Source organism: Microtus ochrogaster, chromosome 22 (assembly GCF_000317375.1).
Source record: "Microtus ochrogaster isolate Prairie Vole_2 chromosome 22, MicOch1.0, whole genome shotgun sequence".
Taxonomy (NCBI): Eukaryota; Metazoa; Chordata; class Mammalia; order Rodentia; family Cricetidae; genus Microtus; species Microtus ochrogaster.
In genome coordinates, this window is record NC_022023.1 from 9483740 (window position 1) to 9502952 (window position 19213).

General features: G+C 34.5%; 1 protein-coding gene across 6 annotated transcripts in view; it reads left to right on the forward strand.

Annotated features, from left to right (window-relative positions):
• The window catches only part of Grm5 (glutamate metabotropic receptor 5), a 343722-nt gene that overhangs the window by 127078 nt on the left and 197431 nt on the right, over positions 1 to 19213 (forward strand). For all 6 annotated transcript variants that reach the window (XM_026784413.1, XM_026784411.1, XM_026784414.1 and 3 more), the window contains one exon: positions 11456 to 11705. In XM_026784413.1, the coding sequence (XP_026640214.1) occupies positions 11456 to 11705 (250 nt within the window). The remainder of the gene's footprint in view (positions 1 to 11455; positions 11706 to 19213) is intronic.

Sequence of the window (19213 nt, forward strand, 5' to 3'; positions counted from 1 at the left end):
TAATGCTTTTTAAACATTAATACATAGGGAGCATGGGGACCTTGAGGGAGGATTGAAGTGGGGAGAGGAGAGGCAGGGAGGGAAGCAGAGAAAAATGTAGAGCTCAATAAAAATCAATAAAAAATAAAACATAAATACCTTACAAATCAAATGAATACAAAGATAGCCCTCTACACACATGAGAAGCAGCTATGCACAGAAGTGGAGCTAACTAAAAGACTTCACCAAAACTGGGCAATTATCATGCTTGTAGCAATAAGAATTAACTATTAAACTCAGCACAACTCTGGCTATTTCCTTATTTTCTTGGAGCTCACAACCCAACACAGTCCCAAATCCTTGGGATGTTTCTGAAACTTGTATTTCCTATGTAGTTACAAGTTAGGAGTAACTAGCAATTCCATTTGAAGGATTCCTTTCATTGAGAAGTGCCCCCAGGAATCGTGGGGAGACTTAATGATATTTGAGTTAAAGAGAAAATAAGCCACTGTGACAACCACAACATGCTTCAGAGATTCACTTGCTATTCCTGTGTGTTAGGTAATCTCAAGGGGTTTAATACATTCTAGTATCCCAGAGGTGTGATTAAAGGAATGGAGTGTGGGAAACAGCAGACATTAGTTCAACAGAGTGGTAAAACCAACATTATGGTACTATCCAGGGATTTCATCAGCAACAAAATGAGGACAGGGGAATTGGGCCATGAGTGATTTTATTAAAACACTGGGTGAATCCTATCAAAGTGTTTTAACTATTATGTTCCCTGATGACAGAGGTTATCCTTCTTCTAATTTGCTTTACAGAATTCCAAAAAGGCAATAGAACTACGGGTTGTGTTTTTAAATAATTTAAAAAAAAGTTGTTACTTTGTAACAACTTGAGGGAATACACAGACAACACACTAAAGAGCAGTTTTAGTTTTAAATTTCTGAGAAGAATAGCTACAGTTAAATGAGAATTTGCCAGATGTCAGCTGAGGTCTTGAGGAATGGACAACAACACAGAAAAGAGTTTTATTAGAAGGAGTGGAGCACACCTATCTATAACCACCTATGTCTAAATAGATTATAATGGAAAATATATAAATGCTTCAACTAAAGTAAAAACTATTTTTAAATCTTTTTAAAACAATCTGTCATATCTCTTCGAAGCATACCCCATATAAAATTGTATTTAATCCTCATGAAAAATACAGTAACATTTTATGATAAGGAAGAATATGCTTAGGAGATTAGATAACTTTCCTAAACACCCAAATTAGTTGGTAGCTGATCAACAGTTTGAATATAGATTTGATTAATTCAAGTGATAGTAAAACCTATTCTAACTTGGGAGCCAATCTCTAAAGTCTTGCTTTACAAGAATAAATTGTAAAGAAGAAATGAAAAAAAAAAGGAAATACTACATAAACTAACTTTTGTCGAGAAGTTATTATGCACCAGGCATTAAACAGGTGTTAGCCTTCTATTTCTTACTCAATTAAATAAACTGGAACTCAGAAGCTTTTAAATTCATTTTTAAGGGATAAGCATCTAGAGAATTACAAATGCAAGAATCAAATTTAGTCTATATATTACAAAAGTTTTTTTTTTCTTTCCTGTATTTGATGAGCCTTTTGACATTATAAGTTCACTAATTCCATCTTGCCTAAAGATTATTTGACCTAAAGATTTTTGGCTTACGGACAGAAGGTTATATTAGTGAGCTTGTACTACCATGACAAAACCAAAATCAAATCAAAACAAAATATAATTTGGATACTTTAAACGATGAAAATGTATTTCTCTGGAGCTCCTAGAATTCCAAGATCAGAGATTAGTATTGTATATTCCTTCTGATCCTGTGAGATTCTTTATCTTTACTTTTTCCTTATACTATCATCAATTTAACTAAATGCTTACGCGCTGACTGTAATAAAGCCCAGTTGCATTGCATTCAGGGTTTATGGAATTATCCAAGTTAGGGAAGTGGTTGAGTGAATCAGCTTTCTTCCACCCACCTCTTCCCATTTTCTTGCTTGGTGAAAAATTTAGTGACATTTATGAGTAATGAAAACAGGAGGGAAGGCATTAATTCTTGAAAATGAGACTCCTTCAAGAGGAGTGTTAAAGTCGCAATTGTTCAGGCACTAGTCGGAGGCTATTTCCCTTGTCTTAGCATGAATGCCTTGCTGGGAATGTAGCTCATAGGTAGAGTATTTGCATAGGAATACCCTTGATTTGATTCTAGTATTAAAATATAAAACAGAGTGAAAGTGGATTCTGGGCAATTTATGTAATAAAGAAGGAAAAATACTGAAATGCTGGTACATCTGATTTTTAAGTTCTGATCAAGTCTGAGTTTAATACATATGGGGTAAATGAATGCTATTCATGAGGTGAAAGTAATTGTGGCTTTGAGATATTTTTACAAATTGATGTAGGTACATTAAGAAATCCAAATCTAGCAGTTTTTATAAGAGCAAAATATGGCAGGAGAACAGCTACTACTTGCTATTTAAAGTCCAAGAAAGCAGTAACTAATGGAACAGGCAGCTGAACAGTAGTTGCGCAAATTTCAAAGCTGTGCAAATTCAGTGAAGAATGAATGTCTTCTTATTTTATGTTACTAGATATTTTTCAAGTAAAATCAGTGGAGAATATAGTATTTTACATAAGGGCCTCAACAAGATGAACTCAACTTAGGTATTGTTCTCCCCGTTGTTGTGTATATTCTCAGAATTAGAAACTAGATGTTGGAGTTAAACTGGAAAACAAATGGAAAAGGGTGGCCAATGTGCGTAGTGTGTATTATAAAAGGAAAATATAAAATTTCACTCTGTGGCTCTTTTAAGTACATGTAATTCATACACACACACACACAGACACACACAGACACAGACACAGACACACACACAGAGCTTTCCATGACAGTTAGAAAACAAAAGATTTTAAGTTAACGAAATTCAAATATCTTTTTACTCTGTCCAACATTACTTACGATTAGACTGTGTTGTCCAAAATGTCTTACCTAGGCTTTATCATTTTGGATCACGGTTACTAGTAAACATCAATTGGCTAAAGAAAAATTGATACTAAAATCCATTTACTTAAACAAGCATTCACATATAGAAGCTCTGTAGATAAATGTGTAACTGAGATAAACCCCTCAACCAATTGTGGTATACCCTTTAAACACAGTCAAATAAATAAGAACATGACCAGAAACAAGCTTACATACCTGAAATGAGGGAAAGGAAGCAGACTAGCTTAGAAATACAGAATCAAAGAATTGTAACCATAGCAGCTGTGTTTTGAAGAGTGCAGAGGGAATAAGTATATACAAAAATATCTAAGAGAAAGATAACTGTGTACAATCTGGGATACCTGAAAACATGCTATACACAGTTCATTGTCCTGTAAATACATCGATGCCATGCCTTTTCTTTCTATGAATATAAATATTCTCCATGGTAATATGTGTTATTCAGGGAAAACTAGAGTTGTGTGTGCCTGTGGGCCATGATCACTCATATTTTAGTCAGAATTATCAATTATTTTAGGGAAAGAATGTACATTTGTTGCCTTGTTTACTGCTATCATTATGGCTTTATTGTGCCCTATAAGACAATGATAGACTAATGAGAAAGACTAGACACTTGATCTTAGGGAAACTAATACATGATCTAGTGTTATCAGAAGTTTAGATTCTGCTCTGAAAAATTAGGATATATTTATATGTGTGTGTAATATATATACATACTATATATATATATATATCCTGTGATAGAAATAGATTACTACCCACATAAATAGCTTAAGACAATAAAGGTAAATTTATAAAATTAATTTTAAGAGTATACCTTATTTAATCATTGTTATAATTTTTATCATTTTGACATGTCATCAACATTATAAAATATTGATGTGATACCTTTGTTTTTCCTTTATATATGTTTGAAAAGTAGTGTTTTAAACTGAAAGAACTATGCTTTTTAGATTAGACATAAGTCAAATGTTCAGTGGTCACATGTTCTCAGAGGCTAACCTAGTAGTAGCACATAGGAGACAGGTCAGATTTGAACAATAGATGTGAAGCCTAAAGCCATGGCTCTAACATAGCATAGCTACTCATTCCTAAATAAAATTCAGTCTAATAACAAGTGCACAACTATGCCACCAACTTCGATGTATTTTGCTCATTCCTAAACCCAAAGTGAGTCCCTGTTCTCTATGTTATGAGGAAAAGTTGAGTCCTGAGGAAATCTGAAAATCATAAATCTACACAAAGCAAGTCTAAACCGGAGAAGGTGTCAGACTAGGGAGCTGCTGTCAAAGAACGGACTTCTTTTCAGCAAAGGTTGTCAATCAAAAGATGATTTCGCTATGCTGTGAAAAATTTTCCACATTCAGCTAAGATAGGACAATTTCTGCATGTCATTAGATCTAGTTAGAATTAAGGACTAGAGGTAACTAGTGAGCTTAAAAAAAGAGGCAAAATACCTTCCAGATCCCCTCGACCCATTGACACACTGTCGCACATGAATTTTTCTCTTCTATTCAAATAGAATCACTCTTAATGAGCTAGGCACTACAGGCTTCAGCTGCGAACCCGACAGCCTACAAAGAAAGCCTAAGGAAGTTGAATTCTATAGAATGAGAATTTGGGTCACAGTGTCTGTCTCAACATTTCATTTGCCACTAGGAAGAGTATCCAGAGATAGAAATGAGGAAAAGTCTCCAAAATATTTTTTTAAAAAAAGAGTAGTATTTTTCCACACTGCAGATATAAACTCAAACTGCATTAACAATTCAATTAAAATATAACGGCACTGAAAGTCCTAATGACAAAACCCACATGTCTTTTTGTGCCTATCAATAACATCATTAAGAAGGTAACTTTAGATGATGGAGCAACTCTTTCCAAAATCCCCCTCTTATTATACATACCATTGTCTATATAAAGCTATAATTCAGCACTGAATATTTTATAGGAATGTAATTAGAATTAAATGTTGATTATTAAAAGTGATATGGTTTGAATCATTAAGTGCCAAATCATCCATGATTCTACTTCATTTGGAAATTAGGCACAGCAGTTATTTGATAAATAATATGTAGGTTGAGAAATAAGTTGCAAAGGAAACATTTACTGGTGCATAGAAGTGTGGTTGGAAAAAATATGCAGCTGAACTAATTGTAATCCTAATGTCTGGCTCGAGAGTAGCAATATCACATGGAAGAATGCAGGTGTGGACATTCGAAAGACAGAGGCTGAAATTCCAGCTCTTTCTCTTAACTAGCAATTATTTGGCAAATTTTCTCCTCACCTACACCTTATTCATCAATCTGTGAAATATTGCCCTGTATCATGTTAACTTCTTCAAGCTAATTAGTTTTCATATTAAAGCACCTGAATTTGCAAGTATAGGACTTGGTATTTACATAATTACATAAATGAGGTAAATTCCACCTTTCTTTATGGCAATTATAGTGATGGTGATGGTACGGGCTATAAAATCATTTACTGAGTTTGTGTTCTAGACTTCTCCTCTTTAGGAAGCACTTTGTGAAGAAGTTCCCTTCTGAAACTCAATGGACAAAACCTCTCTCTAGATTTCCATACCTAATACTTCTTGCCACTGCATTTTCTTCTCCTTTTCACGTTCAAGTGCCTCAGACCGAGGAGTGGCATAAATGCGTGTTCTGCACTTTTAAACTCCATCCATACAACCCTACCCTGAGGGAGTTCAGTGTTAACCTGAATCATTGAACATATTTATTGCATGTTTAGTTTCAGAAGTAAACGTCAACATCTTTTCAAGTAACACATGGATGTTTGTCACTTTGAGGGTACCATGCAGGACTGTTCTTTTTTTTTTTTATATCACACCTTATACTTTCACACAGCACTGTTGCTACCCACAGTGCTATTCATTGCAAAGACTGACAAGTACTCCCAACTAATACTTCTCGTTTCTGAATCAGAATACCCTTATTGGGTTTCCTAACCGCCACTCTTACTTGGCCATTTCACAAAATTTAGGGGAAAAAAAAATCATCCTTGTCTTAGTCAGTGACTATTGCTGTGAAAAGATACCATGACCAGAGTAATTCTTATAAAAGAAAACATTTAATTGAGATTTATTTACAGTTTCAGAAGTTTAGTTCATTACCATAAAGGTGGAATGTACGGCTGCATGCAGGCAATGCTGGAGAAGTAGTTAAGAGTTTTACACACACTTCCTTCATAAGGCCACACCTCCTGATCCTCATAAAGCGACGTCATTTCCTATGATGACTAAGCACTCAAAGCTATGAGTTTATGGGGGCCATTTTTAGTCAAATTACTACATTCTTTTTCTGTAATCCATTTAAAATACAAAAGAAATTAAAAAAAAATAATCGTTTCTAAATTTTATTCTTCTCCACTATGTCTATGCCAGTTCACCTGTTCCAATATATGAACTATAGATTTTTTTTTTTGGATTGGGAGAAGATATCTATCACAACCACAAGTATTGAGACTAAAGTTAAGGTTAAAAAAAGTCATTCAAACTTGTTGACTTGGACATGCATCACAGGTTCAAAGCTTTGCAATCTTTGCTTTGCTGGATTCCTTTTTCTTTGGTACATGGCAATACATTATTTTCTAAAAATAAAATTTCTCTTCATAATTCCTCTGCTACCTAAAAATAATTTTCTGTAGATTCCTTTTATTGAAGTGAAGCCACATCTTGGAGTTTTAATTTACAGGACAGCTTTCTTTAATGACTAGATTCCACGTTGGAAACTCAGCTCTTTTCTAAACTTTTTCTTCTTTATATATGCTACTTAAAATCTATTTCTCTCTTTAAGAAATTTGCAGACATTTTTCCAATGTTCCCATTGTTTCCAAATGTGTACAGAATACAGAGTTTATATGAATTCTTGGACACAGCTTTACTTTAAAATTCTCATTTATTCAAATACATACGCTCATGTTTATTTTTTATATTTTTGCATTTATTTACTTATCTGTGTGTATTTGAAAGAGACAGTGTGAACACCTGTGCATACACATGATACAGAGTCCATGTGTTTTGTCAGAGGAACATTTGCAGGGGTCTGTTCTCTCTTCCTGTAATGAGGGTTCTGTAGATTAAGCACAAGTCTTCAGTCTCAGCGGGAAGCACCTTTAGCCACTGAGTTACTTAGTCAGTTCTGTAGCCTCTTTTTTAAATTATCAGATTACACTGAACTCTTGAAAATAAATTCAAGTTGTGATTTTATAAACATTTTATATCAAATCTATGTCTAAGCTGTTTAGAGGGGTTGTAAGTTTGAAACAAAGCAGAGTGGAGAGTAGAAGGATGTCCCTATGTCATCTTTCTTTCATCTAGGACATCTAGGCCTCTGAGAAATCACTTTTTCTTCTTCTGCTTTTAGCTTAATATTGTGTCGAAAGTACATGGATAATGCTGTTAGCTTCAATATGTTTTGGGATGGTCAAATAGAGATACTCCAGTAGGTGAAATTGAGTCCAAGCTAATTACCAGATACTTTAAATGTGTGAAATACTTGCACTGCAAATATTTAAGTGTGTTGCTTTTGTTTCAGGTGAAAAAGCTGAGAAGATAGTTTCCAAATTGAAGCTAAATTAAGTTTCTTCAATACAAATATTTCTCTTCTATTTCAACTTGCTTTATGTAACATGTTGCGTAATAAGTAAAGACAGTGTTAAAGTAGAATTGTTAGGTAACAGGTTAAAGATCATAACGTTTTCAGATACATTTTCTTGTTTTTATGAAATTATTGGCTTTTATTATTTATATCATACCCATCATACCTAATTTCAAACTTTTTATATGACTGACTCCATCTTAAATCAAAGTGTTGCTAGCAAAATAGCTGAGAAACAGAACTGTCTAAAAATAAAAAGAATAATAGATTACTCAGATTAGTGTAAATCAATAATTGAGGCCTCTTGACACATTTTCCAGAAAGCACCCTTTAAACTTTGTTAATTATGAAATAACCGGATCGTCTACCTGCCACTATCACAGAGGTTTCTCATTGCTTCCAATTCTAGAGATAAACAGAAATCCACGCAGTTTGAAAATCAGTGTTTGGGCTGCGAGCCAAGCTAACATGTTCTCCTGTATGCTGTGTATGGATAGAACTACACAATATTGCATCCTGAAAATCTGAGGGGCTCATCTGAGTAAGGCACGTGTGTGTTGGTAATGCACAGTAGCAAAACTGAGATATGTGCTCCAGCACAGGCTTATCCACCTACCTGTTTGCTGGCTTTTATCTTTGTGTAGCCCAGGGCTCTGTAACTGGGTGACTCATAGCTCTCATTTACTTGATATTTGCTGTTCTTGATAGATACCACCTCCTATGTCTACCTGGTTTTAGGCTAGTTATACTTTTATATTCTACAACTCAGCTGTCTAATAATACCCGTGTGTTCTTCGTGCCAATCTATCTGTCCTATATAATTGGACTTTTAAGGTTCTTGGGGGTCAATTATAGAAGAACATAGTGAGAGGAATCTTTACTTTTGGAGCTGCAAGGAACTCAGCCTTTACATACTAGTCATATTTATAACTCTGATCTTTGGCGGCACTGACTGTGTTGTGTATGGGATGCCAGTAATAACACATACCTCAAAAATATTATCGGAATTCAATGGGATAACTTATATAATAACCCTGGTGTGATTCTTCTTACAGATGACGGACAATCTTACTCTTCTTTTTCCTTTGACTTTATGCAGTTCAACTTCCTCAGCGATTTTCAGGATTGTTGGTTGCATTGGTCCAGAAGGGTAGAGAGAACAGAGGCAGAAAACAGGGTTCAGATGGCCGTGGGTACAAAGGAAATAACACTCAGGGAGACAGACTTGGGTAAATCACCTTAACTTTATCTTGGAATATATCATATATATATAATTGGGGACCCTGGGGACAAACCTTAATTTGAATTAGGTGGCACACTCCTATCAAATATCTGGATTAGTGGAATCATGGCCCTATCAAAATCGTTATATCACTTCCTTAATTAATGCGTGAATCATCAGGGAAAGACTATTTGCAGAGAATTGTGTCAAGGGTCACCCTTGATACAAGTCAGGCATCCAAGGCAAGGAGACATCTTCCAGATAAAGCTAGGTAGAGAGCAGGAAGCTTTTTTTCTGAGGGCAGTAAGTCTTCCATGTTGCTGAGCTTAAAGAAAGTTGCTAGGCTATGGTAGAACACAGCCTCTGATCAGTAGAGCCTCTTAACAACTGTAAAAGATGCCAAATATCACGTGGAAAAGCCTACAAAGTCTCAACCAGACACAAAGAACTCCAGGACACTGAGCAAATCTGGCAGCAGAAGCGGTAGCTCTCCACAGGAAAGAGAATATCAATTGGTTGTCCCGTGCTGAACAGTCAGCCCTGAAAACATGCATACAAGTAATATTACATGGACTCAGTAGTTTATATTTGGGAATATATAGAAATAAAAATACACATATGTATGCAATAAAAATGGATGGAATGAAATCATAAATTTGAAGAAAGTTATGTTATGAGGAAATTTGGAGGGGAAAATGGAAGAGAAAATTATAAATAATAAAGTCTCAAAAATAAACAAAAAGCAGGAAGAAGAAAAAGATGAACATATTCTCACCTCTAAAATTGTATTTTGGATGAAAGTGGATTTTGGAATTATCCATATCATTAACTGCTCTTTGATTATATAGAATGAAAATTGGATTTTTTAAAAATTAGTTTATACATTTTCTTGACAGGATTGATCTTAGTTGAGAATATATTGGGTCCTTTGCATTTTAGAACACCAAGTAATAAATTCATGACAATTAATATATTACATAAAATACACATTTTTATTGAGGATATTTCCCAGAGGTAAATAAAACACATAGAGAGACAAGAATGTAAACCTGGACTTTATCAACTTGGATCAGACTTCAGGAGGTCTAATGCCAGACAATTCATTATCAGTATATTTAAAACACAGTATGATTGGGAAAAGTTTCTAGGTACTAATCAGTCCAGTCTGTCCAGTTCCAGGAACCCAATAAAGCATAACGTGTGACCACACAGTGACTCTGTTATAAAGTACACGTGACCACAAGGTTTGTTTCTATAGCTAAAAGGCCTAGAATCTAGTGTGGTCAGCAGCCATAAGTACTTGTGACATCCAAGGATGGGTAATGACTAGGGAGGAAAGAGTCTGGAATGATCATTCTGGGGAATTAGGATGAAGTCTGAACTTTCATATAGCAAAAAGGTCATCAAGCTGTCAAATCCCTCTACTTCCAGATTTCTAGATGGAGTGCAGGTATTTGATTTTATCTCCTCTCTTGAGGAGACACCTCTGTGAGATTAACATCGGTGGTTCTCTTAGTGCTTCTCTGTGAGGACAAGGGGAATACAAGGACTTCTGTACCCCCAATATTTTATATACTAAGATGGTATAATATTTCTATCACATCGATATCATTTATATAGTATGTATTTTGTATATGCTCGTGTGTACACACTGCGTATCTAAATATATGCATATGTATACTGTGAATAAACCTCATATACATACTTTGGCTAAAAGGCCAATTGTGATACATTTTGTGTTACCACAACAGAATACTTAATGCTGGATTACATATGTAAAAAAGAGGCTTATTTGGGTCAGTACTTTGGTTAGGTTGGAAGTCTAAATAGCTTAGTGGCAATGTTTGGTTTTATTATTAAATTATGGGGAGAGATAAAGGAAATCAGTTTCAGGTAGAAAAAGAATGTGTACACGCAAAAAGGCAAGATGTTGTGTAAGAACCAAACTTTCCCTTTTCATGACTAGCAGATGTCATCTGAGAATGAATGCTGATGGTCTGGTCACCTTTTTTTCAGCCCACTTAAAATTTCCACCACATCAGGGTGTGCACATTGCAGACCAGACCCCCAAAATAGGATCCTTGGAGTGTTAACCATATTCAAACCCCAGCAGTGGGATGCAATGATTATCCAATGACAACCCTAGAGGGAAAGAGAGAGCATAGAATAAAAACAGCCAGCGGCTGCTTTCTATAATTTTATATTAAGGTAGGAGTATATATTAAAACAGCAGACAAGTTTGAATGCTGAAGAGACAACTGCACATTCCTGATCATCGAGGCTGTACTTGATGTTGTTAATAAATGAAAACATCTTAAATGTTCTTTTATTGATGAACACTTGGTTCCTACACAATCAAATACTATTCAGCCATAAGAAAGAATAAAACCCTGCTATAGTGACAACATGGACGGAGATGGGTAACAACACATCATGTGAATAAGTTAAGCTCTGAAATGTACGTACCACATATATATGTATGTGCTGAAACAGGTTGTTCTACATTTCAGTTAAGAGAAAAGATTCTTATTGTATCTAATAAATGCATTCCTACCAACCCAGTATCTCTTTTTGTATGTTTGTTATCATACAGGCAACTATGGAGAAAGTGGGATGGAGGCTTTCAAAGATATGTCAGCCAAGGAAGGGATTTGCATCGCCCACTCTTACAAAATCTACAGCAATGCTGGAGAACAGAGCTTTGACAAGCTGTTGAAAAAGCTCAGAAGTCATTTGCCCAAGGCCAGGGTGGTAGCCTGCTTCTGCGAAGGCATGACTGTGAGGGGTCTGCTGATGGCCATGAGGCGCCTGGGTCTAGCCGGAGAGTTTCTGCTTCTGGGCAGGTGAGTGGCAGTGAACAAATAATAGCCTTCATTTCCATTCCTTTGATGCATAAGGACCACTGTGTTAGAATTTCAATTTCTGCGCCAGAAGAATGTAACTATCGTAAAACAGCATAAAGATCAGGGAGAAAGATGGAAAGTGAGTAGCTACTGTGTGTGCAGACTCATGATGAAAGCAGAATTCTGTAAAGATGCAGAAATCTTTGCAACCTTAAAACTCATGACAAGGAATCTAGTGGTTTCTTAGATGTTTTGTGGTATCAAGAAACATATATAAATAAAACTCATTGGTGCTAATTTGAAAATGATTTTAAATATATATTTTGCTTTAGAATATAGAATTGTAGAGTTTGGTTTTAAAGTGAGGCATTATTTTTCAATATATCTAACATCCCATTGACGCTAGAGAAGATGCTGCACATTAGCTTCTACAAAGATTGATTTTTAATTATCCAGATATTTCATGTGATTGATACAACTTTACTGATTCCATGTGGACATAGCTACATACCTATTAGTATTTTCAAAGAAATAATAAAAACAATAAAATGTGACTATGTATTATATAAAAATGCATGTAATGAACATGTATTGAGATATATGTGTGTATTGTGAAATTTATTATGAGGAACTAATTCATTTGATAAAGAAGGGTGTGTATTAACACAACCTACACTTGGAAAGCCAGAAAACAAAGAGAGCCCATATCTGTTCTTGTCTCAATTCAAACTTTAGATGCATGGAAGATGACTGTGTTAACTTCTCTGTAGGTGAGGAACCTGACTACTAAGAAACACTAATGTGTAGTCTTCATCTAAAAGATGGGCAAGACCAATGTAATGTGCCATGTACTCATGCTTAGGTCTCACCTCTTGTCCAGCTTCTTTTATTATGTCTTCAACTGGTTATGTAAAGTTCTCTCAGACTGTATGGGGGAGTAGGGAGAAGGGCCAGTGCTTTATTCAATTCTGCTCATTTCAAGTGATATTATCCTAAAACAGCATCACAAAAATATCCTTAATGTCTGGATAAATGTTTGAGCACCACATCTCATGCAAATAAATGTATAAAGTATACCATCATAATCACTAGATAGATGCCATAGTTTGTAATGGAATTCTCTCTAAAGATGAAAAATTGTGATTGCCCAGTGATGTGCGGGCTTTTTCCATTTACCCTTAAGATGTCGTGTATCATACATCCTTTCTGAAAAACTTGACAGTTTTTCATGTATCATATAACCAATATGAAAAATTGAAAAAAAGATGAGCCCAAAAACTACCGCCTTTCTTAGTAGTCCTTTCCACAACAAGAAGTCTTCTTAGTTATTGTTATCTTTTGACAGCTTTTAAAAATGAGCTACATTTCATTTATTTTCAAAATGTTTAATGGACCTTCTGTTTTGACGTTTAGCTCCTGCATTGTTATATTTTCTGGCAGTCACTTTATTTACCTAACTCTTTTGTCTGAAATGAGAGCAGCAAATGGGTGCAATGATTTTTACTTGAGGCCACACCTCATTCATAATAACTAGATCAGACAATATTTCTTTTAAATTTGTGTTATATATTTTGTTTAAAGTATCTTTTAAAATTCAAGTCATAGTTTGTAGAGCTCAAGAACATGTCTATTGATACTCTTTATATACCAAAGTTTGGTGTTAATAGTTGAACAGCAGAACATTAAACAGTCTGACATTTTTCTATCAGGAGATAAGATTTCCCAAATCCTATTTGAATCTTTTTATACTGTTAGATGGCAGAATACAGACATTACTCACTAAACACAAATTATGATGCCTACAATTTTCTACATGTGACTTATATTGTTTGCTATACCACAAACTCAAAATTTGAACTTTGATATTTTAAAGTTTATTCTAGATATAGTATATACAGAAAGTTCTTTCTGATATTTTAACCTATAGAAACTCTAAACAGTATCACACAAGTCAAAATTTATATACTTATGATTTTAATAGTTTCACTCTTGTACAGGGGAGCACATAAAAGATTTCAGTAGGTTTATTCAACAAACAGGATAACTCACCGAACACAATTCTAAATAATGAAAAGACATAAGAAACCTAGCAAATAGATGTTTCAACACCTGGAAATTCTCACTTTCATTTTGTCTTATGTTTAGTTTTGTTGTGTGAGTTCATATTTTGAAAATATAAAAATAAACTAGTAAAAAATTAAGAACAATGTAGACATAAATATAATACGTTTATAATGTAAATTAGGCTAGCAAAACTGTACCCATCTTTGCCGTGTTGTGTTGTGCTTGTGTGCATTGATTTAGCAAGGCCAGAACAATCACATGAAGTTCTGTATATAAACAACCAACTGGTTAGTTGTATGTACATCAAACTGTCTAGAACATGTGGATTAAGCACAGCTAGGAGAGAGAATACATGTAAAAGGAGTTTGTAAAAGAGTATGACACATGTTACTTTTCTGCCTCTTGTACAGAAAATGAAAAAAAAGTTGAGGGCATTTTACAGCAGTGTTTTTGCTTGCCAATATGTAATTTCTGATCATTTGGATATTAAATTATATCATGTATAATATATAACATTATATATACATATATATGGAAACATATATGCAATGAAATAGAGAATGGATAGATTTCTATTTCTTCAACACTGGGAGTTAGTATAATATTTTCTAATTGTTAAAATTTTAACTGTAAATGTCATCATAATGTTTTAAGTGGTGGCTCTAAAGTGAGAGTGACAATGTCCATATTTTTCTATGCCTATAATGGCTATACTGCTCTATTTTCTGTAGCCAATCTCATGTAGTTATGCTTCTAGTGCTTTTATTTGTGTATTGTTATTGACTGATTTGAATGGCTCATTTTAACATCAGGAAAGTAAGTTACTAACCTTGAAAATATTTTTATGCCAGTCATTTAATTTTAACCAGTATGTGGCATTTTAGACAAAAATATAATTTTTCACTATCATCTTTAAGTACTATAAGATCTAAATATTCCCTTCAAAGGCCAGACAAAGATATATGTTTTGTTAGTCATTTAATTTTGGATTCTATGGAAATCAGAAGATTAAACAAAGGCGTCATCTGACAGCATCAAGTTTGATCATATGGGAACAGGGATCACTTAAAGCACGGAATAAAGCAATAACCAGGGCAGATCTACTCTTGAACTGGAGCAGAAGGAAAAATCATTAGTATGGGTAGGCTTACAAGGTTTGAAAACAGAAAAATCCCTTGATATTCCCACATTCTAATTGTCAATGATAAGTCAAGAGGGTGTATGTGTGTGTGTGTGTGTGTGTGTGTGTGTGTGTGTTTGTGTGACTGTGCACATGTTTGTGTAGGTGGTTGGCACTGGGTTAAGAAGATGTCATTGAAGTGTAAAAAAACTGAAAGAAAGACATGATTAATAAGCGGTTTCCTACACTACCTTTAAAAATATTACATCATCTGTTACAATGAGAAGAAAAGATTCACCTACACTATAATCAAAAAGGCATAATGAGGAGAGGGCAGTTTAGCTATACTGTAACAAAAAAGCTCTTAAAATAACTCCAATTTTAATATTTGTTCTTATGCTGTCACATAAAGTATTGTGAGATTTAACGCTGTGAGTGTTTTAAAGGTAGATTAAACAATAGCCCAGTTTTCAATTAAACCAACAGGAGTGAGTCATGGAGATTAATGCGTGCTAACTAATTAGAGATGACATCTTTGATCTATGACTAAATGGGCATTCCACCACCGTGTTTACACTGCAAAGTCACAGGGAAATCATTGTAACTGTGGGTATTGTTTCATATTTTTTTGAAAAACAAAAGGCCAAATGATGCATGCATGCAATATTCTTCCAAACTCATTGGATAGGTGAGTCGATCCCCGGGTAAGAAAGGGAGGAAATAAGAATTGAAACTTTCATATCTCCCCCCCCCCCCCTTATCACCAAGCAGGGGATATTTCTCCCATACACTCAAAATCTGAAAACTAAGATATTCTTATATCTCTCTAAAGCACACTCTGATGTTGATCTTATTAACTTGGCTTTGCAAAGTGAAAATCTGAAATTCAGAGCTGTAATTTGTCTATAGCTACCAAGGTCAGTAGATTTGCAACAAAAATTTGGGTGTTGCTGGTGACCTAGACAGGTGTTCTGCTTCTGAAAGTCAGAAGGGTTCAGAAAGAAGACAAGGTGACCTAGAATGGAGAAAAAAATTGAGTAGAGTAAAAACGACCCGTAATTTTCAAGTCTCCTTCAGGACTAGTTAGTGCATTTATGTCTCAGAGTTCTGCTCGTTTGGGAAATGATTGTACTTATAAAAACATTTAGGATACTTTGATAGTAGAATATTAGTAGTACCTATCTATAGAGTGTTGTGCTTAACAAATACTTATATGTATGATTATTCTTGTGTATTATTTTACTGACTCTTTTTAACAAGTCTATTTGGAAGTTATCATTTTCCTCATGTTATAGCTGAGGAAACAGAAAGAAAACCTACTTGTTAAAGATCGTACAGCCAGTACCACAGAGGACAGTGGGAGGAAGGCTATGTCCTTAACCATAATGGCTAGCCATCTGCAGGTCTTTGATGATGCTCACCTTCAGCAAGAATTTCATCTTAGTGGTATGAAATATCAATGATTTTTCTCTTTGGTCAATATAAAAAAAACTAGGACAAAGAAAAGTAGAGTAATTAAAATCATTTCTTCATAAAAGGATTTTCTTAATGTAAAAAGAAGTCCAGTGTACCTTTCTTTAAAGAAAACAAAACAAACTATACAAGACAACAAACAAAATCAGTAACTGAATGGAACACTTGAGCCAAACTATTTTAAAGAAAATCACTGTAAAAAAATGTAGGTTTCAGTAAGTGAGAAAAAAATTACTATATCTTTTAAATTGGAAAAAAAAACATTGATAACCAAGCAAGTGCAGAATACTATGATTTGGTAAAAGCAGATCAAAGCCATGTGCTCTTGGTTTCCTAGAAAATCTATATGGTAGAGCTTTACTGACGTATAGTCACATTGATTTGCATAATAACTTTGGCTATATGATTATAATGAAGTAATAAATAGTTGTGAAAGAAAACATGTGGTCTATGAAACCTAACATATTGTCTGTGTGTCTGTCTATGTAAAGATTTGGAGACTCTGATCTGGTGTCAGAAAAGTAAAGCACTTGCTGGTTACTTACACAACAATATTAAGACTTAGGCCTTCAGCATTCACTTAGAAGCTGTAGTGCTTTGTAAGTAAATTCTGCTTTTAAATTTCTCTTCTCTCAGAAGTTTAGGGACTTGCTGACAACAGTAGGCCCACCATAGGACCGCTTGTTGGAGAATTAGGGACAGGTTGTAATGTTCAACATTGTGTTTCTCACTAGTCAGATCAAGAACAAAGGAGCTTAGAATTTTTTTCTTCATCTTCCTGGAATATATTGTTCAAAACAACAAGAATAAGCAATATACCTAAAAGACCCCCTATTCATCTGTGAATTTTTTCTAAAAATTTGTATGTGTGCTAAGTACAATAAGGATTACACATCGGGTTGTACACATATTTTTCTTCCTAATGAAAGTATTTTTATAACATTCATTTGTCAAACTGAGTTAGTGACATAAAGTAAGTGTTTCCTTTCTTTTACTTTTCATCCATCTTTCTTTGGCTTTGACCAAACACCAGTGAAGACAACTTCTCTATGTTACATAACCATGCACTCTGCTAATGAACTTTCCCAATGGGAAAGTCAATTTCCTAACAAAATGTTCAGACAAAGATGCATGTAGAGATCCTTGGATCATAACTGTGCTATTACATAAGAAAGCCTAGTAGAAATTTACCTCTCTGTATGTATGTATGTGTGTATACTTATGTCTGTCTTTATCTGTGTGTATGTGCCTGTGTTTGTGTGCATGTCCACATACACAAGAGAGTTTGTGTGTGTGTGTTCACATTTACACAAATATACGTTGAAGCAAGAGGACAAGCACAGTTTGTATTTCAGAAGGTGCTGGCTACATTGTTTTGTTTTGTTTTTTCTTCAGATAGCTCCACTCACTGGTCTTGAACTCACCAAGTAGGTAGAGGGCTTGCGAGTGAGTGTCAATGATTTACCTGTTTCCATCTCCCCAGTGCTCAGATATAAGCATATGGCATCATGCCAGGCATTTCTTTCCTTCTTCTTTTTCAAATGTAGAATCTGGGACTCACACTCAATCCCTTACACTTGCAAGGCAAGCCCTTTCATCTCCCCTGCATCTTATTGTATGGCTAGGAACACACGTTTTCTGGTTTCTCATTACTGCTGATTCCCTCCTTTCCTCTTCTCTTTCTCTTTCTCCCCCACTCTCCTGTCCTACATGATCATATGTGTTCCTCTCAACAGTCTTCTGGTCACCTTCTGAGGGCCACTGCTGCATTGTTTTCCCTTTAAGGCTTGACTGGTTTTCATATACACTATCAGATAAAGTTCCTTTTTCTGGTTCCTTCTGCAGTTTATTCATTGATTCAGGCTTAGCTGAAAACCAGATTTTCTTGCTCATTTTTACCTACTTTTACTCAATTAATTCAACCATGTTTTTTTAAAATAACAATACTAGCAAGCCTACAAATATTTTCTTTAGGGCAGATATACCCACATAAGCTTTCCTCACCTAAAGAACAATAATGCTTCCTTCATTAAAATCTATGTTTAACACTACAGGTTCTGTGTTGATATAACACTACTATATATCTTTTTATAATATATTCATAGATGATTCATGTTTAGTCATTGCTACTAATTGTGTGGTGATGTAGTGTTTTGTTTTGACACCGTTTCAGAGTATGGGTAAAACCAATAAGGTATGTAATATTACTTTCTTAATATTCTTGACATTGTAAAAACTGTTCTACCCTAATTTTTGAAGATTGTAAGTTACAAAATTAGGGTGTTGCATACTAAATATTGAAGGTTCAGTGATATTAAATGTTTTAAAAAAGAAAGAATGGTTTTCACACACTTTTATATTGTTCCATAATCATATTCTGTCTTATGAAAAGTGTATTGTTTTCAATTAATACAGTACTTCAAAGTTTTTGTTAGTAAGTTTTTCTTTTTAATTATTGTATTGTAAAAATCCACTGGGTATTTTTATGATTCACATACTTTTTAAAATATTCATAATTTTCTACAGAAGCTTTGTATTTTATGTTGGAATCATAACTATATAAACATAAGATAGCTGAGTCATTCCAACCCCCTAACTCTTTCATTTCTCAACTGCCTGCAGTCTCTAAAATCTTTGTTACCTTGCATAATAATAGTGACACTAAGTATCCATTTCTACACTTGAATTGATAAGCTTGGATTGCAGTTTTATTTTTATTAAAATATCTTTATGGTTTATGTTTATCAAATTTACTTATTCCCCCATTAAGCTAAAGGTCACCCCAAATCTTTGTGTTCAAATTAGTCAGAGAGAGAGAGAGAGAGAGAGAGAGAGAGAGAGAGAGAGAGAG